Below are 25,277 nucleotides of genomic sequence, written 5' to 3' on the forward strand. Positions count from 1 at the left end.
GACAGAGAGAGGGAGGCGAGCCAGCAGACAAACGGCCGGAGGGGGGGGGGGTCACCGTTTGCAGTGACAGGAGCAGCGGTGAGCTGTCAGGGTGTAACTCCTGGGGGAAAACTTCACACTGAAGCTCGAAACACAGCTGTGCCACCGTGTGTGAGTGTGTGAGAGCCACTCTGTATCAGTGTGTAGCTGTGTGTTAATACTAGGCTACCAGGGTGTGACAAGCGGCTTCCTTTAGTATTTGTGCACCAGATATACAATTTCTGACTGGGGGGCTCAGCATCATTTTGTGTCTTGTGTGTTTGTGTGAGTGCGTCTGTGTTTCTCTGTTTTGGAATGCAAGTCTGTGCAAAAGTGCAGTGACAGAACAATGCACACGGCTTTATTGCCTCAGAATGCAGTTTTAGTTATGGTATAATAAAATTTTAAGGGCAGTTTAAGTAGCTGTAAGTACTTTTATATCCTGGTCACAGTTTATTTCAGTAAATTATAATGATATATCTAGGATTGGCATGGCACTATTGCATGTGGTGTTGGAGAGTGAATTGGCAATTTGTTCAAACCTTTGCAGTCAATTTGTTTGTGTAAATAAAAGGGTAAAAGTTTGAATTAAAAAGTTTTTCTTTAAATTTGCTGTCCTATAACAAAGAGTAGTTCTTAGATGCAGTTTACATTGAAACCTCAATCAGGTGGACCTGCTGCAAAGCTTCAAAGTTACAAAAACAGTGGAAGGGAAGAAAAATGTTTTCCTTTAAAAAAAAACAACCCAAAAATTGGAACCATTTCACAAGCAAGATACCGAAAGCAAGCCTTTCAGATTTGCGGAGTTTCAGAGCTGCAGTAAACTTTGAAACTGTTTTTGCATTGTACCTACCGTGTGAACTACACCCTTGCTAACATGAATAATTAAAATGTTTATGGAAAGGATGTGCTATGGGTTCTGCATCCATCCATCCATCCATTTTCTAACTGCATCATCCAATTCAGGGTCACAATGGAGCCGGAGCCTATCCCAGCAAGCAACAGGCACAAGGCAGGGTACAGCCTGGACCGGACACCAGTCTATCACAGGGCAGACAAACGCACACTCACACCAGGGCCAGTTTTCCCAATTATCCTACCAGAATGTGTCTTTGGACTGTGGAAACAGGAGGAAACCGGAGCACTTGGAGGAAACCCATGCGAACATACAAACTCCAGGCTCTGTATCTGTCCTCCATAATTATGTCCTTGGGCAGTTTGAAGACATTTTCTTGTGGATAATGGCGGTGAACCTCACCCCAAGATGTGATCAAGATAATAAAAAATATATTAAACATGAAAGGGTAATCCCACTCTTGCTGCAAAACGTAGGAGCTCTATTTTGAATCCAGTTCTCTGAGGAGTGATTGCTGTGTATCATGCTTACTGCATAAACCCAGTGTAATTCTCTATTTAAAAATCAGCAACAAAGGGCTTTTGTGAATCCTAAACAAATCCTAACTACAGAGAACAAAGCTTTTTCTATATTTGAAAGAAATTGCATTTATGTTTTTTTAACGAACCCAATATAACATGATTAGAATTGATGCACTGGAAAAAAACGCAGATCTCCTTCAATGATAAGTTCACCTGTGGTGCAAACCCCAGGCTCTTTTTTACTATTCCAGTTCCTGATTCTGTAAGTGCAATAAAGCGTTGGCACAATGAGATTATTGAGATAAAAATGTACTGGTATTGTAGGCTGAAACAGCTAGCATTCTACAGTTACAGGTACTTCCCCCTCACTTTCAAGACCTTTTCTGCTAACTGATTTCATTGAGCAACTTAATATGCAATCATTTCCGAACATTATTAAAACCTAAACAACATGGTGCAGTTGCTGAAAGCACGGCTGGTGAAAATCGGAGCAGCATATCAAAAAAGTTCTCAAAATGGCATTCAATTCCTACATTTGATGATCGTCTGAGCCGTGGTACAAAACCCTTTAGTTGTAGTAACAATAAAAAGAATAGTTTTACAAGCTAAAAAACAAATGACAATAACATGGGGTCTCAAGCAGACCCATATCTTACCTTTTCATGGAGTCCGATACATACGGACCCCTTAGAATTATATGCTGTCACTTCACAATCTGAAGTGAAACGCAGTGGTCAGCATTGCTGCCTTGTAGGGGCCCCGGGTTGAATTCTGGACCTGGGGTGCTAACTGTGGGGAGTTTGCATGTTCTCCCCACGCTTGTGTTGGTTTCCTCCCACAGTCCGAAGACTGTGTAGGTTAATACTTGTAGGTTAAGTGGTGCCGGTGTGAGTGCATGTTTGTTCTGTGATGGACTGGCGTCCTGTGAGGGTGTACCTTGCCTTGCGCCTGTTGTTTTTCAGGATTGACTCCGGCTCCTCTGCGACCCTGAATTGGATGAAACAGTTAGAAAAGAAGATTATTTCCATAAATAGTGAGGTATTCATGTTGGCAAGGATGTGGTAAGCTCAGTTCACATGGCAGGTACAATGTACAATGTTTCTGGCCATCTGCTCTCCGATGGACTGGTGTCCCATCCAGGGTGTACTCTGCCTTGAGCCCATTGCTTACCCGGATAGGGTCCAGCTCCCACGTGGTTCTGAATTGGAAGAAGTGGTTAGAAAATGGATGGATTGATGGAGAAATTTTGATACCTCTTGTCGAATCGGGTGGCATTTTTTTATCATCTCCTGGGTCTGCCAAGCATGACAGGGCATGTGAAGAGAAGTGCCGCTTCAGTGCTCCTGTGAAGCACACGTGCATGAGAGGGGTGCAGACGAGTCCATTTTTGGCACAGCAGGTCACTAATGCCAACATGAACAGTACTCTCGCTGCACAGGGTCCTCTTGTCACAGAAACTCCAGAGGCAGTGTAATTGTGTAATCTGCTTTCAGCGCTACCCTAACCTCTCACAGGGTCACTCACAACACCCTGCATCAATCTGGGAATATATACATTGCAGCATCTTGTTTAGTGCTAGGTAGCCTGCTGTATCACTGGATCTTAGCCCCCCCCAAGAAGTGCTGGGTGGACCCAAATGTCTGCGTCAGTCAGCACCTAACATATTACATTTTTCTTCTGGCTGCTGCTTTATAGAGAGGATGAAGGGACAGTCCTGTGGTCTGTGCTGCATTGCCTATGTGGTTGAATCTGAGCTAACAGTGGACACATTGGGTGTTGATCACCTAGGGATGTTTCTCTTGAATGTACTATATGGTCTGTACCACACCTGGCTTTAAACCTTCCTGTTTAATTCTTATGCCTTCTAATCATTATCTCCAGTCTGGGGAAGTTCCAACTTAATAGCGGACACAAAGCCTAGCTTTAAACCTGTGCTTGTCAGGAGATGGCACGACCAGGCTGAATGTGATTTAATCCTTGATGTGAAATTGAATTAGAAGTAACACACACAGGCAAATTGGATCTATTAATTAAAAGGGAGGGAGTTGATGGTACAGCATTTGAACCCCCCCCCCCACTCATGTTGCTCAGTAGTGAAATTTATTTTGAATAGGAAAGCTGATGCTACAAAACGATGCCCCCTGAGGGATGGGACAAAGGGGCTGTTTCCCCACAAAATGTGTTTTAACCCACAGGTGAGAGGCCTGTGGGCAGAAAGAACTGAAGTCAAAGGAATTGACATGAATAATGCAAGGAATGCTCACTTGCAGATGAATTATGTCGTTTTGTCAATCTCAGAGTGGTTAGGAATCCTTAAAATTATATCTCGCACAGATAAATGAGTTTGAATCCTTCGACTAGATCTGCTTATATTTAAACGTCTGCGTCTTACAGTAGTTTTCTGAAGATTCCAGATGAGCACAAGAATAAACTCTTTCATCCTGTTGCCTGTCTAATAAATTAGATGTGGTAATGATGTAGGAAAGAAATTGATGCACATTAAGAGTTTTTTTATTGTTTACCCTCCATTTTATATATTTATATTTTTTAAGTGTTCGATTTTTTTTTTTCTTTTAAAAAGACAGAAATTTTATTTAAATGGTCTCGGCTGCCTTGCGCGCATAAAAGCATGCGTTTAGTCATTTTTACAGTGGCTTATAAATGACAGCAAAATAGTATTACATTCTAATAACAGCAGCAGTGCCGGAAAGGAAAGAGTGGGGACAGGGGAGTCTGGAGGGGCGGCGAGGCGATGGAACGTTAATAACATATTTGTGTCGTCGTTCGACTGGCTGCACTCGAACAGCAGGCAAATTAAGCCGTGATGTCTGAGAGCTGGGAACACGTAGAGGAAGCCATTAAAGATCACCTGAGGGCTTTAGCGGGAAAAAGGGAGGGAGAAGGGGGGGGTGGAGGGGTGGAGCTGCCAATTTACAGCTGTATTTTCTGTCTGGCAACAAACGCCACTTCTCTCCTCCCCCCTCCTCTGCTGTGAACCTGCCTTCGCTCCTGAGAGGTCCTCCTGTGCACAGGCCTGCCGCCAGTGTGGCTGGAACAGGGGCAGCAGGCTCTGGAGCTGGTGATTTTATAGGAGAGGTTTCAACTCTTCCGATTTGTTTAATGGTCCAGATAATAAAGCATTTCCTTTAGAGAAACGCAGGCTTTCAACAGCTTGAGATACCTGGTTTGGGCTGTGGAAAACTACACCTTAGTATCCTCAGGGAATGATGACTCGCAGCGCATCAGTCATGAAAGCACTCCTGGCAGGTAATTAGAGCTACAGTTTGGGTTGCAGGCGCTACTCGGCAAGTTAAACTGTTGAATTCGACCAACCCAATTAAAAAAATCAGCATTGGTTTCGTGTTCAGGGTTTCTAGCGCCTAGGAGTGGTTGAAATGAGACCGCTGGGCACAAGCGGTCAGGTCACACTGCATGGAGCTAGCGATGTTGACGAGCTGTCCCTCGGAGGTTCAAGATGGCTGTGCCGCCCCCCTCCCTCCACTCTGCTCTGGGTTCAGCAGAGAGGCAGGTTTGCGACCTGTCAGCTGATTAACAGCCAATGATGAATGAGTTTTTGAATCCTTTTTAAACCCAGACACTTCTGGAAGGGTCTGTTTGACTTCTTCACATCACCACCCACACCTCATTCAGAACCCCACCTCCCCCCCACCCCACCATTCAGGCGAGACGGGGTCATTCAGAGGCCAAGACGTTTATGAGGTGAAGGTATTTGCACAGGGCAGCCCCCTCTGAGTGCACAGCCCTGTTGACACAGCACAGCCCGGGCCTGGCTGGAGTGGGAGTGAAGTGAGTTTAATAGGAGGCTTGTCTTTCCCCAGCCTTGCTTTTGTACTGATGTGCTCCCCAGTCACCCCACCCCATACCATACTGTTCAGCGCTGTAGCCAAACTCAGCCAGAAATATGAACACACTGGGACCCAAAACACATACCTACTGGTTAGAACCTCCACTAGCTCTCCATAACCTTAAAGAATATACAGTAGCACACAATTGCTTACTTTCAAATGCAAGGGATAGTACCTCCTCTTTGCACAGATCTTGTCTCCAAATGAGTGCTGTGCTTGACTACTTGATGCCTCTTTCATAGTTTACTTTTGACATCTGCTCCTAAAAGATGTCTAAAGAGTTTATGCAAAGTGCCTGAGGCCTGTTGTAATGTACAGGGGGGTGCTCTAGAGATCTGGTGATTGATGTCGCACACTTGCAGGTTTTGGCTTACGGCACGTCTCAGACTGACCCAACTTTAGCTCAAGCCACGACTTGCACAGACCCGAGATAAACTCCAGATAACAGCTAGTGGATTATCATTTGGTTGAGGCTTTTGCAATGTCGACCAAAATGAACAGCAGTTGTTCATTTTGTGGTAGTGATTATATACCGCAGGCCCCAGGTAAAGTAGTAGTAATAAAAACAATAATTCCCTACACTTATAAAGCACTTTCTGGACACTCCACAGGTAATGGGGACTCCCCTCCACCACCACCAATATACAGCACCACCTGGATGAAGCGACGGCAGCCATAGTGCACCAGTCATCTCACCACACATCAGCTCTCATTGGGGAGGAGAGCAGGGTGATGAAGCCAGTTCAGAGAGAGGGAGTCAGGACCTCGGTTTTAGATCTCATCCGAAGGACGGCACCTGGTTACGATATAGTGTCCCCGTCACTATACTGTGGTATTAGGACCCACACAAACCACAGGGTGAGTGCCCCCTGCTGGCCCCACTAACACCTCTTCCAGCAACAACCTTAGTTTTTCCCAGGAGGTCTCCCATCCAGGTACTGGCCACACTTGCTGAGCTTCAGTGGGTTGCCAGTTGTGAGTTGCAGAGTGATATGGCTGCTGACATATGTGCCTTAATGTGCCTTCGTCCATATAAAACAGCTACAGATCACACAAAACTAGCAAATCGGGTACCAAGAGCTACAGCCCGAAGAACACATCCATGCAGCTGCTGAAGTGATAGACATTATCATGGGCCTTGATATCGAGATGTGTAACGCCCCAGACAAGGAATGTGTCTTGAAAAGACCACAACCTACTTCCAATGCCTATGGGTTATCTCAATCATTTAAAGACTGGAGATACTAATCTCCTTGTAGATGAGTAAATGCTAACTTGCAGTGCTGGAAAGATTAAGAGGACTCTGATATATTAAATGAAAGTGATACCACTTCACTGAGCCCTTATGTCAAAACGTGGGCATTTAGGATGTTGCTTAATTCGTTAGGGAAGATTCTAGCATTATTTGAAGGTAACTTCAAATGTAGAGCAACAGGGTGATGAATTCGAAATGATAAACTGATCACCTTGGATTCAGGTGATCACAACAGTCATCCAGGGAGGCAGGCAGTGATGATGTTTGAGTGACACTCGTCCCGGATTCTAGGTGTGAAGTCATCAGGGCACACAAGACGCCCCCAGTCCACCCCAGGGGTGCTAAAACCACCAGGGTGTCCTGGAGCAACTGGGATAAAGTACCTTACTGAAGGCACAACAGCAGTCTGCATTGGGGACTCGAACCCACAACCAGTACAGACCAGTCAGTTTCGGCTCAAAACTCAAGCTTTTCTAAAATAAATGAATACAACGTGTATTTTTTTCTTATATTTATTCATAAGCCATCTATAAAAATCTTAATACTAAAATGCTTTTACTTAGAGTTTGATGTTCATAAACTCCATCTTTTTTTATGTTTACTCCGAAATCAAAAATCAAAACAAAAGTCATACTTTACACATTTACAAGAGTCTTTACAACATGGAAACACAATTAGAAAAAAAAAAGACTTTGAATTCTGAAAAAAGAAATGAAACAAAAAAAACAATATTCATAATTAAAAATCTTTTTTTTTAAATCAGTGTTAAAATATCTTAATATTTACTTAGCAACTCTGAGAAAAATTGTATTTTAGGTACACGTTTTAAACCTTACCTCTTTTATTCTCTTAAATGATAGCTGATTTAAATAAAGAGAGCACAAGGATAAACGATCCTGCGTCCCCCTTGTCCCTTCTTTTGGCTAATAAGCCTTTTTCTTAAATGCTGTCTAACTGCTGAATATTAATGCAGTTCTGTACATTGTAGTAGTATTGCACCTGCGCCTTGGAGAAAGTGACCTGTCTCCTAATGATGACATCACTTCCTCTCTCTTGTGCATGTGCGCATACTTGCGCAAATGCACACTTTTGCTCGTGCTTGCTTTCTTTTGAGGCAAGTTTTCTCCCCCTCCCAAACTCCTAACCAGAAACTGTCTGACCTTCATATTAGCAGGAATAATAAACAAGTCAGTTATAACTGAGATGCAGATACACTTAAGCAATCAAGTGAATTCAATAACCTCTATAAACTATAAGGCTTTTGAGTCACCACGTGGCTCCAGGATCTAAGACACAGCTCGGAAAAGATCACAGTTTATATACAAGTTAGTTTTCACTCCCCGATCTCAGTACATTCACAACTTTTTGGCCAGTGTCTTTCATTTTAAGGGATACAGGACCAAGAGTCCCAGAATGCACTGTGACAAGTTTAACAAAACACACACAAATAAAACAAAAACAACTGTTCAGAGCTGTTCCTCAGATCTTACAGCCACATGGAAAAAAACTGTTAGGTTCCCAGATTTACAGTGTTTTTGTATGGTACAGAAATATACAGCAAAGAATATCATTATATACATTACAGCCAGAATTTCAAGCAATCTAGTTAACCTGTCAATGAAGAACAGTAAAACTACTGTTACTGAATTTTGACTCTGGATTTCAATGTGGAGAAGTGTTATGCATTTTGTAGTGGTCTTCTACATGAGAATCACAGAATCTGTTTTTTTTTTGGTAATTGGGAAAAAAACAGAACAATAATAAAAGTCTTTGTGTTATAAATGTTTTTTGTACAGTAAAGTTAATGCTTGAAATATTTGAAAGAAAAGTTCCACTTCCCATTTTCAAAACTCATAGTACAAGCACAGGTCATTTGAAGAGATCCCGTTAACCACTGGAAGTACCCACCTCCATTTCTAACAAAGAACATTTTAAAACATACAATATATTAAAAAAACAATGTGAGCCATATACATAGACATTAATTTAAACCAAACTGCTTAGAAGCTACACCATAGCAATTTTAATTAAATGCAATGCAAGGCAATAAAATAAAGATAAATAATCAAAAAACAGATTTAATATTTATTACTCCATAACCTTTGAAACCATATTAATAACCATATCCACCCCAGGATCACAGCAGCCATGGGGGTGGGGTTATGAGCTGGTGTGGGATGATGTCACTTCCTGTGCTGACCCAGCATGAGATATGAAAGGAGTGTTAGAATTCCTATCTTCCTGTACTGTTACTGACCTGATTTAGGACCAGGGACACATCCAGCCATATAACCGCTGCTTTTCAGAGGACTGCCAGGGGGCACAGGTTTGAGGAAACTTTCAAATCAAATTTTTGATGAATTGTGTGGTGATGAAATTAATGAAATACAAATGCAAAAGGTAAATGTTTCTATTAATTTTTTACCATGCTTTGTGTGAGGATTTCTCAGAAATTCTTTGTACAGTGTATACAATACTTAAATGTTGTATGGGTGTGTGGCACAGAAGGCTAAAGGTGACATAGATGCACACATTTAAAACACCTACATCAGTTTGATGGCCTCAACATTAACACCAGCACTAGTGCTTCAGGAAATTACTGTACTCATAAATGACCCCCTGGAACGTTTTGTCCATGACTGAGAAAAGGCTTAATTTGGGTAAACACAGCCTGAAAATCCTGCCTATGGGCTTTAGATTTCAAACAGGCTTTCCTTTCATTGGAGAAGATGTGCTTGAAAGCGACATCATCTGCCCCACACCAGTTTTCTTTAAAGCTATTGATTTTGCAAATTAACAGCAACAACAGCAGAAAACAAATCCGTCAATGATGAGCTGATATAAACATTTACCTTGAGCAGGACAGTGATCAGCGCAGTAAATATGGGCTTGCATATTGCATGACAACAACAACAACAAGAACAAGGACACAACAACAACAACAACAAAATGTATTTGGCAAAAAGCAAAAATGTGACCTGGTAACATTTTGATTGAACCTCTCCAACTGCCTTCTTGCGATAATATGATTGTCCTTCACAGGTACCATGAGCAAGGCCCAGAAAAGCCTCCAAGTGCTTCTGGTGTGTGTCTGTGCACATGTGGTGCTGTGTGTCACACACATTTACAACACAAGACCACATACTCTCACACACTGTCTTCTACTGCTTCTAAAGTTCGATTGCAGGCTCCCGGACAACGATTTCTCAATTGATTTCATATGTTTAAAACACAATGTGAAAAAGGAAATTATAAAACCCTTAAAGGTCCTTTGGTTTTAAAAGCCAAACAAATGTATATATTTAAATTTTTAACCACAATTTCAGAGGATTGAGATCTGTATCAGCTACACTCCCCTAATTTTCAAACAAGTAGTAAGAAACTAAGTTTCTATTAGTATTTTATCAGTGAGCTTTAAACAGCAGGAAGGGCTTAATCAGGAAATGTCTTTAGAATGTTTGCATGAAGTAGTTTAACACTTCACAGAAAAGAGATCTCTAAACACATCTCTAATTCACTGTGACACTTAGCAGCAAACACTAAACCTGGAGTAATAGTTCAGGCTTTCATTTTGTGAAGGAAAAAGTGTTGAACTGTTGTTCTTTTTGCAAGTTTTAAAATTTCACTCTTTCACGAGGCTTGGGCAGCAGGTTCAGAAAGAATTTAGGCTGCCAGACGAACACGTCCGATTCTGTTGGATCCTGTCATGATAAAAGACAGCTTTTGACTGCTGAAGGCTATTCTTAAAACCGGGGGCCTGGAGGTGCAGGAGTTAAAGTGACAGATTGTACAGCGGTACCCCTGTTGTGGCCTGGAGGGGTCACACCTGACTCGGGCTGCGTGTGGCGTGAGCACGCTTATTTCAGCTCAGTGCGTTCATGCACAGAAATCCACACCACAGCACTGCCACCCAGCTTCGCACAGTTCAGCAGTCTTGGCTGTGGGAGACCAAGGACAAACCCACAGAGCCCGAGAAGGGTCGGGCCTTGGGTGCCCTCTCTGAGCTCCGAGAGGACGCGCTGAGCTGTAACGAGCCCTGTGTGACAGAGAAGAAGAGGCAGGAGTGCAAGCAAAGGAGTCAACCCTTTCCTTAGCCAGACTCCTGACGATTCTCCACCAGCGCCACGCACGCCGCCTGGGGCTTCAGACCCACTGGAGCTTCGCTTTAGTTTCCCAAGGCAGTAGTCTAAGATTTCCTGATCATATAGCACGGCCATTTGGAAATAAAATAAATTTCAAAAGACACTCGTTTTCTGTTGCACAAAACAAAATGAAGCAGGTATATAACGAGAATGGTCCAAATAACCTAATTTGACCCTTATAAGAGCGCTCCTATAAACCACCCTTATTTCCTTCTTCTGAACCATTTAGAACATTTCACAAATGCCCCCCACCTCAGCAGGACTCATACAGTGCAGGGTTTTATACCGAGATTTTTTAATTTATAACTTTCGTAAGAACAGCGAAATAAAAAAAAAAGTCACCAATCTTTCATTCAATCAAGGAAAAAAAAATTATAAGTGAAATTATATATTCCAGATACTATTTATACATATATACACACAGAGATAATTGACCTGTACAGTTTACACCTGATTCAGATGACAGGCAGAGGTACTGTAGTGTATGGCTTGATAGGAAACATCATTCCTTTCTTTTAAAAAAAATATTTATATATTTATATATATTTACGTCTCTTTAAAAACATCCCTGGAAACATCTAAATGAGGTCTGGAGATTAGCCTGTATCGAACGGTCCATTTCAGACCAGTTCAATCCTCTCTACATGCCCTTTCAGCACACGTGCTATTTTCTTTCCACAACGGACTCCTGGCAACTTAATGTGCTCAAGCCTGTGCCCTACAGGCCAGAGGGCGTCAGAAACACAGCGCCGCACAGAAGCTCCTGGTGATGCTGCTCAGTGCCTTGATTACAGTTAGCGGCCCTAAAAACGGCAAGACCTCAGCTGGAGAAATCCTGCGTCTCCTAATTCTCTCACGCTCAAGATGTAGGGAGCCAGATCCGACACAAAAACGGACATGCCTCCCCTGCGACGTGTGAGGATGAGATGACAGGTACTTCCTCATTAAGTTGCCCTGTGTACAGTCGGGTGCTTGGAGAGTCTCGTGCGGTTGTGCACGCGGAGCATGTTTCCGAAACCTTGAGTGTTGATGGTCTCTCCCCTGCTGCGATGCAGACAAACAGTACAACGTGTCCAGGCAGGGGGCGGAGGCCGAGTGTTTGCTGGTGAGGATTCAGGTCTCACATCACCTGCAACTGAAGTGCACTTTGGGTACTTTTAGCTACCAGGGTGCAATACCCAAGCCAGGGTCTGAGAAGTGCTAGTGCCGGTCAAATCAAATGCTAATCTTTCTAAAAAGCCGTCAGGTCAGGTGTGCCGGCAACAGAACCCCGGTCTGCCCGAGAAACTAAGAGTTTTGATCTTGCATCTTTTCCTAAAGGAAATTTTCAGAGCAATTTATTCTTGCAGGAGGAGTGTTAAATGTCATGGTTAAACGTATGACACTAAATGCTTCATTGCATCCCCTTGGTGCTTCACCGGTTTCATGGGAAACCGCCTGCGTTCCGAACACAAGCCATTCATTCTCAAGAATCTGGCTGAATCCCTCAGCTACTTGCCAGGAGGAAGGTCAGTCCTGGACGCTGTCATCCCTGGGTTGAATCCTAGAGGCCGGGCTGTTCCTGTTGCCCGCCGCTGGCTGCAACAGCCCCACCTACTGCGACGTCCTGAGGTGCCCACTTCTGCCCAGTGTGGATGAGGAGAAAGGCTGGGCTGCGCTCTTCTAACATGGGCTCAGGTGTAGTCGCTCGTGGGGAAGTGGTAGTCATGTTCAGATATTAGCTTGTGCGGCCACACACACATGACTTATCCATATTGCGTCCTCCAAAACGTTAGGCGTTCAGACGAATGAACAAGACTGATACACCTCAAGTGCTGACACAACGATCCCCAGTGCTCTTTCGCAATGCCCACGTTCAGGACTGTTAATCCAAGGTTGACCAGTTGGGACAGATCCTTCAGCAGCTATGTCAGGAGCCTGAACGGTGCCACTAACAGAGGATGGATACGCCCTCAGCGGTGACCAGCTGACCAGATGTAGGGTCATAGGTCCCTGCCAGATAGTAGAGGTCCTGACTGTTGTTGTGCTTCCTGCCACGGCTCAGGTGCTCATACTCCTCCCGGCTCACTACCTGGCACTTGTGGGAGATGGTCTGAACATCGTTCTCATCCTCATGGCATGACTGGTACAGGGCATGCTGGAACGGGGCAAGAGAAAGACAGGTCTTAGTTTTACTTTCAGCACTTGACTATGTATGAAGAATGGTGATGAGAACAGAACCATGTTTTCTAAATCTCTTTGGCCATACTCATCATGTGGGGTGCCTGTGTTGCTTCTGATACCATCGCACGTGGAAGACAAACATACCAGGGCATACTGGCCAAATTTGGCCATTATCTACCTGAAGTTTCAGGAATGATTACCCCGATTTGGGAGCTGTCAGATCACCAGATATGCTGTTCGTAATTTTAAAACCTTTTTTGTAAACCAGCACTCACATACTCGACGCTTGACAACTAAGACACCTGAAATGTGTCAAAAGCCCCAGGAAGCCTCCGGTACGTCCTGGGATGTGGTCTTACCTTCCCATCCCGGTGTCGCTTGCCCAACTTGGTCTCCTCGGGATGGTAGAACCACTTCACCTTCACCACCATGTTGCTGGCCCAGGACTCCCAGAAGCTCTCAATGCGGCCAATGTAGGGCAGGTGGGGCCGGCCAGCAGAGAGGAACACCGCACAGTCGCCCACGCACACCGTCTCCCGGCCGCGTACTATGGCCTTGTAGAACAGTTTCCGCGCCTTGCCTTTCACGCCGCGTCTCTGCAACACAAAGGAAGCAAAGGGTGAATGGTGTCCCACTGAGCGGTGATTTCAGGCACTATGGAGCAGTTGTGATGCCTCACCTGGGTGGGGTTCCCAGACCATCTCCAGAGCTGCCGTGCTGGCAGGAAAGCCGAGATCTTGGGTCGGTTGTCAACGGATGGCAGCCTCTGTCTTTTGGCCAGATCCTTAGAGTTTTTGGTTGAGGAGAGAGAGGAGGGAGTTCTGGGAACCTCTTTCCTTTTCAGCGGTTTGTTGGTGCTGTTGTTGCCCCCGCCCTTGCTGCTAGGGACAGCCATGGCTTTGGCCACAAAGGATCGCTGTGATGGGCCAGAGGGAGGCTCGGGGGGCTGTAGAAGAGCATGATGGGATGACAGGCAGCTCTGCAGTAGCAGTGTGGAACCTTCCTCATCCTCTGAGCTGTAGGAAGAGTCATTGTCAGAAGAACACAGGCTGGAGCTGGAGAGCGAGCCAGAGCTGGAGGAACTGGAGGACCCCGATGAAGATGAGGAGACGGACAGCCGGGAGAGGAAGCGCCCAGCTGTCCTCAGGCCTCCTGAAGCTGCAGCCAGAGCAGCCCGCCTTTCATCTTCCTCTTCATCTTCCTCGTCCATGTCAGAGTACGAGCTATGGCAGTCACTGTGGCAGTTCAGCCCAAACTCGGTGTACTCCCCCAGGCCCAGGGTAGAAGAAGGTTTGCGTAGCTGTGTGGCACCTTTCAGCAGGAGCTCTGCCCTGGTGCTGCCACTTTTCTTATTGTCCTTGACAAGAAGGATGGGGTGGGAGTATCCCATAGGCGAGGAGATCTCCGTTACTTTGGCCCCAAAGGCCTTCTCCATTCTATTGCCCTGCCCTGGGGCCCCTAGGAGCAACAAAGCCTTCCCATTCTTGGTCTTGGGAGACGTCACCCCCTCATGGTCAAGTTTGACCAGAAATTCTGCACTCCCTGCCTTCCTACCCTTAAGTCCTGGTTCACTGGGCTTCCTGCCCCTGCTGGCAGGAGTGCAGTCCCTGGGGCTAAGTGGCATCATGGAGGGCTGGCTGCCAAACTGTGAGTATCCATTGGCGATACTGCTGAAGGAGTCCACCTCAAAGGAGCTGCTGAAGATGCCTTTGGCAGGGGCAGCTGCTGGGGCAGTGAGGAGGGGGAAGACATCAGCCTCCTTGCCCTTGAGGGTTTTCTTTGGGGTCCCGTTGAGCTGGAACAGGTTGTGAGGAGACCTCTTCTTGGGAACTGCCACTGCAGGCCAACCAAGGAGCGGCGTGCTAGTCTTACACGGGCCCTCTGACACTGGACTTTTTGTCCCTGAGTTGATGGTTTTTGGTTTGCCTTGAAATGAAAAAGGAAATGCAAGAATGAGAGGCGATACCTTAAAAAGTGCTCCCGTGAGGGTTCCTAGTCTGTTAGAACCTGTTAGAAACCTTTATAACCTAACACGAGACAGGACGTGGCACAGAACCCTTCCATGAGACCTATCATGTGCAGAATGTTAAGCCCCCCAGTAGAAAAACTAAAGAGATGAGGAGATGCTCATTTTCTTAAGAATACTAAAGTCATGGGGTTTACATGAATGTCCACATTTTTAGTTCCACAATGGGGAATGAAACCCTTTTTGTCTCCTCGTTGGAGGATAAAAGACAGGAGAGCCTGTGTACCTGGCTTGGCCTTTGTGGCAGTCTTCTTCTCCGGGCTCCGTGCCTTCTCGTTGTTCTCGGGCCTATCTGAAGATGTGTCACTTGGCGCAGGCTTCTCTGCTGTGCTCCTCCGGCACCGGCGAGACCCATTGGTGATGAGCAAGGCCGGGGATGGTTCTGTGCCTGTACACAGCGAGACTAGGTGTCAATCCACAGTCACCCCACTCCCCAGGAGCAGAACTGGAGCAAATGGCATGAGCTTACGAGAAGGCTATCTCGTCCAAAGATGGTTGCGCTGTTCCTGGCAAAGGAACGTGGCAGCCACAGAGAAAGAGGGCAGGGACTTACAATGGATCTGGTAGTCTGGTGGCAGGAGGCGAATGTTGGAAAGGGAGATCCGTCCTCTGTCCCCATCATCAAACTCCACCATGACACTGCCTTCCTTCTCATCCTCACCAGGACCTCCTGCAGAACAGGCATGGAAACAACAGTGTGAGCCTCATCTCCCAACATCTGGGTGCCATGATGATATGATCAACATGGATACAGATACTGCCTGATGGAACGATGGTTATAGAGAACAAGAGGCTGTTTGTTCCGGTACTCATTGGTTGCATTTTAATGCCTCTCAGCGCAGATCTTTTCTGTACGTCTCAGTCTAAAGACACTGGGTGTTTATGAAATGTCGCCCTTCTGTGCCCTCTCACCTCTGCGCACATAGCCTGGGTACAGACAGCGTGATCGCTCGCTCCAGTATGCACAGACTCGGGTACCTGCTGCCAACACAGCTTCAGACTCTGGGCACACATCCAGCACCTGCCAGAAATGCAGAAACCAGGTATTAAATTCCAAGAGATGGTACTAATCATCAAGTTGATACTTAACTAGTTAGTTGTCATTAAATCACCAAGAGCACAAAAAATCCCCAAGAAACGAGAGCAAATCATTCAGTCAGTGAGAACTGGACTCAGAAGCACACATACAAGTCCACATACAAGAGCAACACACGTACACAAATACAGAAACAACAGCTGAATAGGAAAAAGCATTTAGCCTCCTTCATTTGCAATGTTGTGGGCTGACTAATATGAGACGGTAGCCCAGAGTTACAAATATTCTACCACAATTTCAGCCCCTTCATCTCTAATCTAAACTCTCGTCAAGTCACTCAGCTCTCATCACCAGGGCACAGTGCCTCTCTACCCTTATCTTTAGCCAATAATTCAATCTAATCCAGTGTTCAAAGAGACAGGAAATGATGATGTATAAATCAGACCTACTAGGCAAGAAAAAAATCAGATGAATTAATTGTAGCCTTTTGGCTTCACTCCTGCAGTGCAGGAAGATTGGGAGCATAATGCTTATAGAAGCCGAGAAGCTCTTTCAAGCCGAGTTAAAATATGGTGCACTGGAAAAGGCTTCTAACGGGGAAGTGCACTCTATGGCCAGGTGTTAAAGGTGTTAAATGCAAACAAATGATAAGAAAATTGAAAGACAACAATATAAAAATTAATAAAATGCAAACAGCTGCAGTCTGAACACTGTTTACACAATGGCAATACACAACCAAGAGTATAGCACTAAGAGATTGAGAGTTAATTGTATTTAATGTGTGTGTTCAAGACAGAGTTTGTGTCTGCATGACTGTTAAACCAACAATGCATTCTGTATTTGTGGACCATAAATGCCAAAATATAAATGATTTTTTTTAAGACCATGGGATTATATGAGAAAGCAAATGATATAGCGACTGTGTCTATGAGTACAAGTGTTGAGTGTCTCCGGTCCTCATGCAAGCGTGATGATTGTCTCTGGTCCTAGTGCAACCGTGTCAACTCTCTCTGATCCTTGTGTAACTTAGTCAACTATCTCTGATCCTTGTGCAAGCGTGTTGACTTCTCCGGTCCTCATGCAAGCGTGGTGATTGTCTCTGGTCCTTGTGCAAATGTGTTGTTGTTTCTGGTCCTCGTGCAAGCATGTCGACTGTCTCTGGTTCTAGTGCAAGCATAGTGCTTGTCTCAGGTCCTCATGGGAGCTGGTCCACTGAATACTCTACAGCCTGGTGACTACCGAGTATAGAGTGTGATTTGCGAAGATCAAGGGAACATGGTACCATGGAGCAAGTTGGGAATAAATGTTCTGCTGCCTGGTAATTGGTGAAGATAGTGTGAACAGAACAATCATGAAGTCATGAGTTGTGTGTAGGAGGAAGACAAACAGAAGGCCTGGGCCTGTGCTGTCTTTCCTGAGAGGGGAGCCCGGTACAATGATCCCATAGGCAAAAACAAAAGCGGAGAAAGACCACAAAAACACAAAAAACTAGGGTAGCACACTAGCACTGTTGAGTGTGGTGGTGTGTGTGCCAGTGTTTCTCATACTGCTTTTGTGCACGAGCCCGTGTATAACCTGCTGGTGCTATATGGGGAAGAATGCAGTGAGAGGAGGAGAGGCGATTCAGCTCTGAAATCTGTGGACTTATTCCATAAACTGTGTGAGGTCAACATAGTGGAAATGGGAGGAGGGGTGTGCTGACAGAAACAAGACAAGATCTGCGCTTTCCCATAACCATAAAACGAGTCCGATCATCATTCAATCCAGATGTTAGAATGTTACCTACACAGTCACTCAGAGTGGGATTAAAAAAGAAGATATAAAACACACTCACATCTATCCATAAACAGATGTTTAACTCTAATGACTTGTGCAGATTGCGAGAGGACAGCACCCACCACCCCCGCCAGCATGCCTGTGTTGTAGTACCGGTCCTGCGCTGTGTCTTAGGGGTGGCCACAGAGCGCGGCCGAGAACTGAGCACCTGAGAGCTTCCAGAGGTGGGTGTGTGTGTGGGGGGGGGTAGCCAGCAAGGGGAAGGAGATGGATCTGAAGGCGTGGAACTCACCGCTTCCTGCAGCAGCTGCTCGAGGGAGTAGATTCTCGGCCGGTTTCCTCTCTCCCCCTCGATCACGATGCTGTAGCTGAGAGGGGAAAGAAAAAAAAATGTTTTGTTTTCAAAGCCAAGTTCTTCTGCTCGTTTCCCACGTTGGGGAAGGAGCTGGATGGGCACTCAGGGGTGCTCGGAGAAGGGAACACTGGGCCGCCCCCCCCTCCAGCCCAACATGCTGTTTCGTGTGACTTTGCAACAACAAAATCAGAGGTTAAAGGAAAGGGGAACTTTATTTTCAGAGTGTCAAGCCGGAATCAGCCGGAGGCTGTGCTCGGTTTAAGAAACACGCAAAGCGGAGAACACATCCCACAGCCGGTGTGTGATTTTAAGAACTGGTTTAAAATACCTTCCTAAAGCACTGACGTGATTGACATACCTAAGAGCATACATGTAAGTATAAACCTGCTTTTGCGCTGGTGATATAGACTATGAATGTTTACAACAGAAACCACTTTGAATATCCCACTGGTTGTGCAAATGGCTTAAGCAGCAATGCATGAGAGTGGTGCTGCCGTGGTGGCGGAGCCGCTGTGCTGTGCACACGGGAAAGCTGAGCCCCACACGCGGATGGACGTGCTCACATGTCAGGCAGCTGCAGCGTGTGGACGTAGGCGGCGTACAGCAGCTCGTCCTCCTTGGGGATCAACACCTTCAGCCCGTCCACCAGCAGCTCCTTGGTCAGGGTGCAGTTCGGGACGGCTGTTGGGGGCGACAGGGACAAGTGTCACAGTTTATTCTGGGCAGGAGAGTCACCATTCCCCTTCCGTATGGCTCTTCTTCCCTGTTTCACTGCCGGCAAATAAGCACACGGGGCTCCCTGTACACACAAGGTGTGGGCGTGGCATTTTATCGGCAGGTAATATGCAACGGCGCTCGGATCTCAACAGACAGATGGCCACTCTCTGTAAACTCTTTAAGGAAAGTCAGATAACCCTTCAGCCCAAGGCTCTGCTTCAGTGACTTGAGCAGCAGGCGTTTAACTTCGCAGGCAGACTGGCTGAGCCACAGGGGTCCTGACCCCTCTCTCTCACGCTAACCTGGTGGGCTCCTTCGGCTCTGCAGCGGTGCCCCTTGGGGCGTGTGGTCCCCATCCCCCTCGGAGAAGCTGGTGTCCTCGTCCATCTGAAACCCCTCGTCCGCTGCGAAGCTCTCCAGCAGACGACTGACCGCACGGCCCTTGGACTGAGGAGATGAGACATGGCAAAGGGTCAGCGGTCAGTTCAAACCTGCTCGCACGGTCTCCTCGAATGACCTCTGCAAGCCCTGCAGTTCCTCTAAATGCGGGGCAGTTCCTTAGCCGGACACGTAATGCTGTGCAGACCTCAAAGTTATTTCTGTTGCACTAACGGAGATGTACTCCCCGCTTTGTGAAATAAACAGGCAGGTGATCCCAAATGGTACTGACAAGGTTAACCTACAGGACCACTTCAGGACCAGAAATGAAATCAGCACACATGTGGAAATACAGAGGCCGTGCATTAAGGTAAAAATTGGAAGCACTTCTTTACACAGAGGGTCATGGGGATCTAGATCGAAATGCTCAGGCGTGCTGTAGGAGCTCTGCCCGTGAGCCCCAGGCTGGGAGAGGCGCGCGCTCTCACCTGTTTGCTGCTGATCCTCTTGCCCTTCACGTTCTCTGGTCTCCGTGCACACTGAGCTCCCCCCAGCCAGCCGCCCTTGTCCTGCAGCGACAGAAAACAGCGCTGAGCTGTATGGGCGGCCCACTTCAGGTCTGTTTCCCCAACACGCCCGAGTCGCTGTGTTTAACACCCCCCCCCCCCCCCCCGACTCCTCCCGGGAGGTGCTCCTCAGGCCAGCTCACCTTGCTCAGCGCTCTCGGCAGCCCCCCGCTCTTCCGCGTGGCCTTCTTCAGCCTTTCGCTGGGCGTGGGGAGGGCGTGGGGTGCCGCGCCCCGCCGGTACGGGCCCCCAGAGCCCAGCGGCCCCCACAGCTGCTGCTGCTGCCTGGGGGGCCTTTTCCGCTTCCCCCCCTCCTGCTCCCGGGGGCCCAGCCTCCTCTTCGCTGCACTGAGAGGGGCGGCCTTGCAGGGCCCACGTTTCCTCACCTTCACCTCCCCGTCGACCCCCGACAGGCGCAGGGCCCCTGGGCGAGAGAGAGGGGGAGACAGGAGCGTCAGCGTCAGCACACGCGCTCACAGCATACAAGCAAGCCTGGGCGGTTTTCCCAGCACAGAACGAATTTGAGATTTAAACATTCCCACTTAGTAATTCACTTACTTTGCAATAAGAACTGCTTCAGACGCACAATCGTTAAAATTTCTGTATGAAGTTTAATAGTCCTTTAAAAACGTGAAAATAAAAAGCCAACAAAAGTACGTCACCCACCAACATTTGTTTTAGCCTTTTATTACGTCAGTCTTACCCAGAAGCCTCTGTCTCTCCTTCTTGTTCTTGGCTTTTTGATTGGCTTCTAATTTCACGACCGATGAAGGGGATGGACCAATCAGGGCTGAGCTCGGAGGCGGGTCTTTTGAAGGCGGGGCCTTGATGTTGTCATCTCCTTCCTCACTGTCATAGCTACCCTCCTCTTCTTCTGCAAAACAGCAGCAAATGAACAGTCAGGAAACAAGTCATCTCTGGTGTCTCTGTTCAGCTGAATTGTTATGATGCTTCAAAGGATATCAATTTTTAGGCTGGGGGCATTTAATGTGCTGCACATCCATTTTGTGTTTGTTAAGAACACAGCAATGTGGAGTGAGCAAAATGGCAGTGTTGGTCATAAGAACATCAGAAAGGCTACAAATGAAATTAGGCTATTCATGTCATCTAACATGTGTGGTTGCAAATAATTAATTTGAGAATCTCATCCAGCCTGAAATGATTTCTTGAAAGAGGTAAGGATATGAGCTTTAGCAATATGGTGGGGAAGCCTGATCCAATCTCCCACAGTCCTCTCTGTAATAACCTGCCTCCTTTTCTCAGTTCTCTTACCTCCTGTGCGAAACTGCAGACAATTAAGAATTACACTGAGCATCTCTTTGTTTAAAAAATCTGCTCAGAACAGAGCAATCCCCTTAAAGCACAGCACAGGTAATCTGAAAACAGTTTGTGAATCCCAAACGGTATGCATATTTAGCAAGCAGTTGTTTCTTGGGTGAGCCTGTTCAATTTTCTTTTTATCTTTCTGCAATAAGTGTTTAAATGACTTGTGGGGATTTGAACAGCAGGATTCAGTTTGTTGAAATTATGGGTTTTTTCCCCCGTCTAGTTAGAAAACCGCTGGCGGAGTTTCTTCCGAGTTATACAGGTGCAGGAGCTCTGCGGTCTGACACTGGTCTGCCGCGCAGAGCTCTCATTTCCTGCTGCAGTGGCAGTGCGTGGAGAAGGGGTCTCACATTCAGAGCAGGGCAGCAACACTACCTCAGCAAAGCCGTGTCAGATGTCAACACGCTGCTGACACATTTTGTCATTCACAAGACGCTTGTCGAGACTTTTTCACATGCCTTCGAAATGTGAAAGGGATAACTTGTAGGGCAATTAACAAACGGTTGAGGAGACTCTATACTAGTGACGTACTGACAGCTCTGGTCTATACGTCAGTCTCATCAGCATGAATAATGTGATCCTAATGCCATGTAAGGACGAGATTTCAAAAGTCCAGGGGAAACAGAGAGCTGAGGCGCCCTTGATCACCGCGCTCGGAGAGCTCCGATTTTCAGCCTCGTCGCTCACCCTGCTCCGAGGACTCGCTCTCCGAAGGTGATGTCTCCTTCTCTTCCACCGCCTCCTGCTTGGGCTTGCTGTTTCCCGCGCGAAGGCTCCTGGCCCTGGGTGGCAACCGAGCGACTGGCCCCTTCCTCTCCCTCCGCATCAGGAGCACCCTGCCAGCCCAGCCCTCCGGCGCAGCTCGGTCTGCCCTGCCTGCTGGAATGACACAGCAGCAACGTGCTTCACACACTGGGGAAAGGGCTTTCACGAGCCGGCTGCAGGAGTGAAGCACACCCCAGCACGTGCCTCAGCTGTCATGCTTGAGCATCAAACGGCACAGCGATCTTCTGTCAATGTAAACTGATTACATCATTGATTGATCAAGACGTGGGAGAATAAATGACTATTTTAACTTTGGAGAGCCGGCGAGCCATCCTTTACTTAGCAATCGCCTTTTTGACAGCATAGCCCTGCTGTCCTGGCTACAACCCAGAGCATCTACAAACAGCCGGAGAGCCCTGTGTTCGGGAAGGAGCGGGGCTCTTATTGCCTACCGGTGTCAGGGTGGCCCCCAGCCAGGCCCGCCCGCTTCTCCTCTGCCCCGGGGGACCGCTGGCCTCGACACAGCCGTGGGGGAGCAGCGCTGGGCGTCTGTGTCTCTCTCCGCCGGAACGCGGTCCCCGCTGGGGCCACGCGCTTCGCTTTGGCTTTCTGCTTCAGCTGCGACACCTTCCTGGCCAGCTTGGAGCTGAGCGCCCCCTGGCGGCCACTCTGCTTACCACACCGTGCCTTCATCTGCATGGGAAGAAGCAGTGTCATGGGAGAGATCGTAGGCGGTTATAATGACATATTCTCTCAAGCACAAGCATTACCAGTTGGGGAAAAAAATCACTTCTGTACATGCACATCTGGTGTAAATCTACCTTATTTTATTCCGGCATGACCATTCGTACTGCACTCCTGATTTTCAAAGGAGTCCTTTCGACTTCTGCAGATCCATCACTTGCTAAAGGTTTGAACAGGTCTTCAGGTTTTTTATACATGAGTGGTTTGATGAGCACTGCTTAAAGTCGGCACTGGATTAACCTCGGATGAAGAGTTTAATATCATGCAACAGTCAGGAAAAGACTCAATTAAAGTGAAAGGCTGCTTAGTCTGGCTCCTTGAATGGCAGAAATAGAGTAAAGGGCTAGAATGCTTTTATAGACACAGTTCTTAGCCTGTTGTATTTCCCCAGGCGTGGACAGGCTGAGACTGGCACCCTGTTCAATGGCACTGACCTGGGTTGAGTTAAGGCGATCGAAGCTCCGATTGGTCAATTTCTTCTTCTTCCTCTGGGTCTCTCCTCCTCGCAGATCCTCACACAGCACATCGAGCCCTGCGCCCAGGGACCTAGCAACAGCAGAGCCAGAGGGGGTTTGTCAGGAGATGGGTAAGAGGAAAACAGGGCACGAGTCACCGTTCTTCAGCTGCACACAACCCTGCTTTCACTCCCTGGATTAAATGTCAAGGAAGAATCACCAAACCATACTGTAAACTTCTATCAAAACTAACAACCAGTCACCAGACCACAAATAGTCAAAATATCTCAGGCAGCATTTTCAGCAACTATTCTGCACTAGTGGTCCATCAAAAAGGTTTTCTTGATATCAGGAGCTCTAAATTAACGCTTTCTTCCATTATCCGGAGGGGGACACTCCTGTAAAATCATCCCTTATGTGCATACCCGGTAGACCAGACGAACTGCAAGCCTGGATTTCCCCAACGATTAAAGCCAAAACTGCAAACTCTTACTTGCATTTCTATTCAAAAAGTCTTCGTTGCTGTGAACTACTGAAAGCATTCTTCAGTGAGCCGACCGAACCTCATCCCTGTTTTGCAGCTTGAACTGGAGCTTCTTTGAGTGAACGTGCCGATACCAGGACCAAGTTTCTGCTCCGGCCCTTTCCCGCGGCTCGGCGCTGTGAGCGGGGCCCGAGCCCCACTGGGACAAACGCGAGGTGACAGGGCCGCTCCCCTCTGTCGGATCGGTGCGTGGCTGCCGGGGTAATCTCACAATGACTAATTAAGACAGGATCCTGATTAGTGAGGTTCGCCGTCTCCCTGGCAGTCTTCAGACAGCTACTCTCCTATGGCTAAGGGCTTATTTCTGCACCCGGCTACAGAGCGTTACACATGCACATCAGCCTCTAAGCACGAGGTTAACCCCTCTTTACCCCCAGCCCTGTGTGCTCTTAGCACCACACCCATCCTCCCTCGCTCCCTTCCCCCTGGGGGTGAGCTCAATGAATTAAACATCTATTCATTAGTACTCCTGACCCACTGCGATTGCTTCCCGGCCACTGACACATCTGCCTCCCCTTAACCGAACACTCCAGCTGCAGATCAGGGAGAGCACAAAGCACGCTGGGAGTTTTCACGGCAGAACATGGCACCTGTCTGACACTTTACTAATGAATAGTAGAGCACAGATCTGTGGGCTGAGTACTACTTTAATCAAACCTGTCGGGTTTGTAGCTAAACATGGCTATTTTTTCTTTTTCGAGAAATTCAGTAACTGGCTAATTACCCCTAAATCAGTGCCTCATTACTGTGCTGTACTCTTGGACGAAGAGTGTGTAGACTATTCAAGAGGATACTTCCGGCGAATTTTCTCCCCTCCCTTGGCAAGTGGAAGAAGGTGTGATTCCTACACGTGCTCTTTTTGCAGGTTAACAGTGATTTCAGGGTCTTGAGCCAGGATCTCAGCATGTGCCTTGGTTCTTGCTGGCTTCATGCTTTTGGAACACTTCAGTGTAGTCAGTGCTGGACTCTGAATGACTTCACTGGATTGATTACTTAATTGGGAGGGGCTCACCTGATTTTCAGGTCTCTACGTGGGACTGCCTATAAAACCTATGCAAGACCATGCCTCAGAGCAACGATAGCTACAAACTGTTAGTCTGGCCGCTCAGAAATAACTCAAATGTAACAGGAGGAATGATGCAAGGTACAGTTCCACCCTGGCTCTCAGCCATTGTCTTGCCATGCAGTGGTCTGGGCATCACTGTCACAAGTCCAGACAGCTGGAAGTTGGGGTACAACCCCAAGTTGTTGGTGGTGTGGGGTACAAAAGACTTTACACAGTCAGGACTGAGGTGGTCGATCAAAGCGAGCTGGAGAGAGCTGCTGATGGTGCAGAAGCGGTGTGCAGGCAATGCTACCTTCCTTGCCGTGTGGCGTTCTGACTCACTGCTTCCTTTTGCCTGGCACAGAGCTTGTGCTGCTCTTCCAGCATTTGCTGGGCTTATTTTCCATTTGGTGAGGTTGTTGTCTGGATGTGAAATTCCACAGGCGAATGTGTATTGTAATTTGCCCCGGATAAAGATGTCAAAGTTCCAGAAATCTAACCACGCTTAGTTGTGTGTAATCATTGTGACCTTTTTTTCTATGAACTGTTCTAAAATGTCATCTCGGTCTGTGTAGAACTCAATAAAGCTTTTACCTGTATCATTTTATCATATTTATCATACTTTTTACAGCTAACTGAGCACACTAGGTCTGATTTGCTACAGCATTTACAATATGCGTTTATTCAGAACCTATCATCATAATGACTTGAAGGCACATTAAA

General features: G+C 46.9%; 1 protein-coding gene across 1 annotated transcript in view; it reads right to left on the reverse strand.

The window, feature by feature from the left end:
- Positions 1-7,069: 7,069 nt before the first annotated feature.
- bahcc1b (BAH domain and coiled-coil containing 1b) overlaps positions 7,070-25,277 on the reverse strand; it is a 105,809-nt gene continuing 87,601 nt past the window's right edge. The window contains exons 15-29 of the mRNA XM_088927734.1: positions 22,945-23,056; positions 22,219-22,459; positions 21,689-21,880; positions 20,379-20,549; positions 19,819-20,099; positions 19,598-19,678; positions 19,034-19,178; positions 18,578-18,695; positions 17,952-18,027; positions 15,760-15,868; positions 15,401-15,517; positions 15,074-15,235; positions 13,501-14,747; positions 13,181-13,417; positions 7,070-12,795 (exon numbers count right to left, since the gene is read on the reverse strand). Of these exons, the coding sequence (XP_088783860.1) occupies positions 12,589-12,795; positions 13,181-13,417; positions 13,501-14,747; positions 15,074-15,235; positions 15,401-15,517; positions 15,760-15,868; positions 17,952-18,027; positions 18,578-18,695; positions 19,034-19,178; positions 19,598-19,678; positions 19,819-20,099; positions 20,379-20,549; positions 21,689-21,880; positions 22,219-22,459; positions 22,945-23,056 (3,496 nt within the window). The 3' untranslated portion in view covers positions 7,070-12,588. The remainder of the gene's footprint in view (positions 12,796-13,180; positions 13,418-13,500; positions 14,748-15,073; positions 15,236-15,400; positions 15,518-15,759; positions 15,869-17,951; positions 18,028-18,577; positions 18,696-19,033; positions 19,179-19,597; positions 19,679-19,818; positions 20,100-20,378; positions 20,550-21,688; positions 21,881-22,218; positions 22,460-22,944; positions 23,057-25,277) is intronic.

Source organism: Atractosteus spatula, chromosome 11 (genome assembly GCF_055471065.1).
Source record: "Atractosteus spatula isolate fAtrSpa1 chromosome 11, fAtrSpa1.hap1, whole genome shotgun sequence".
Lineage (NCBI taxonomy): Eukaryota > Metazoa > Chordata > Actinopteri > Semionotiformes > Lepisosteidae > Atractosteus > Atractosteus spatula.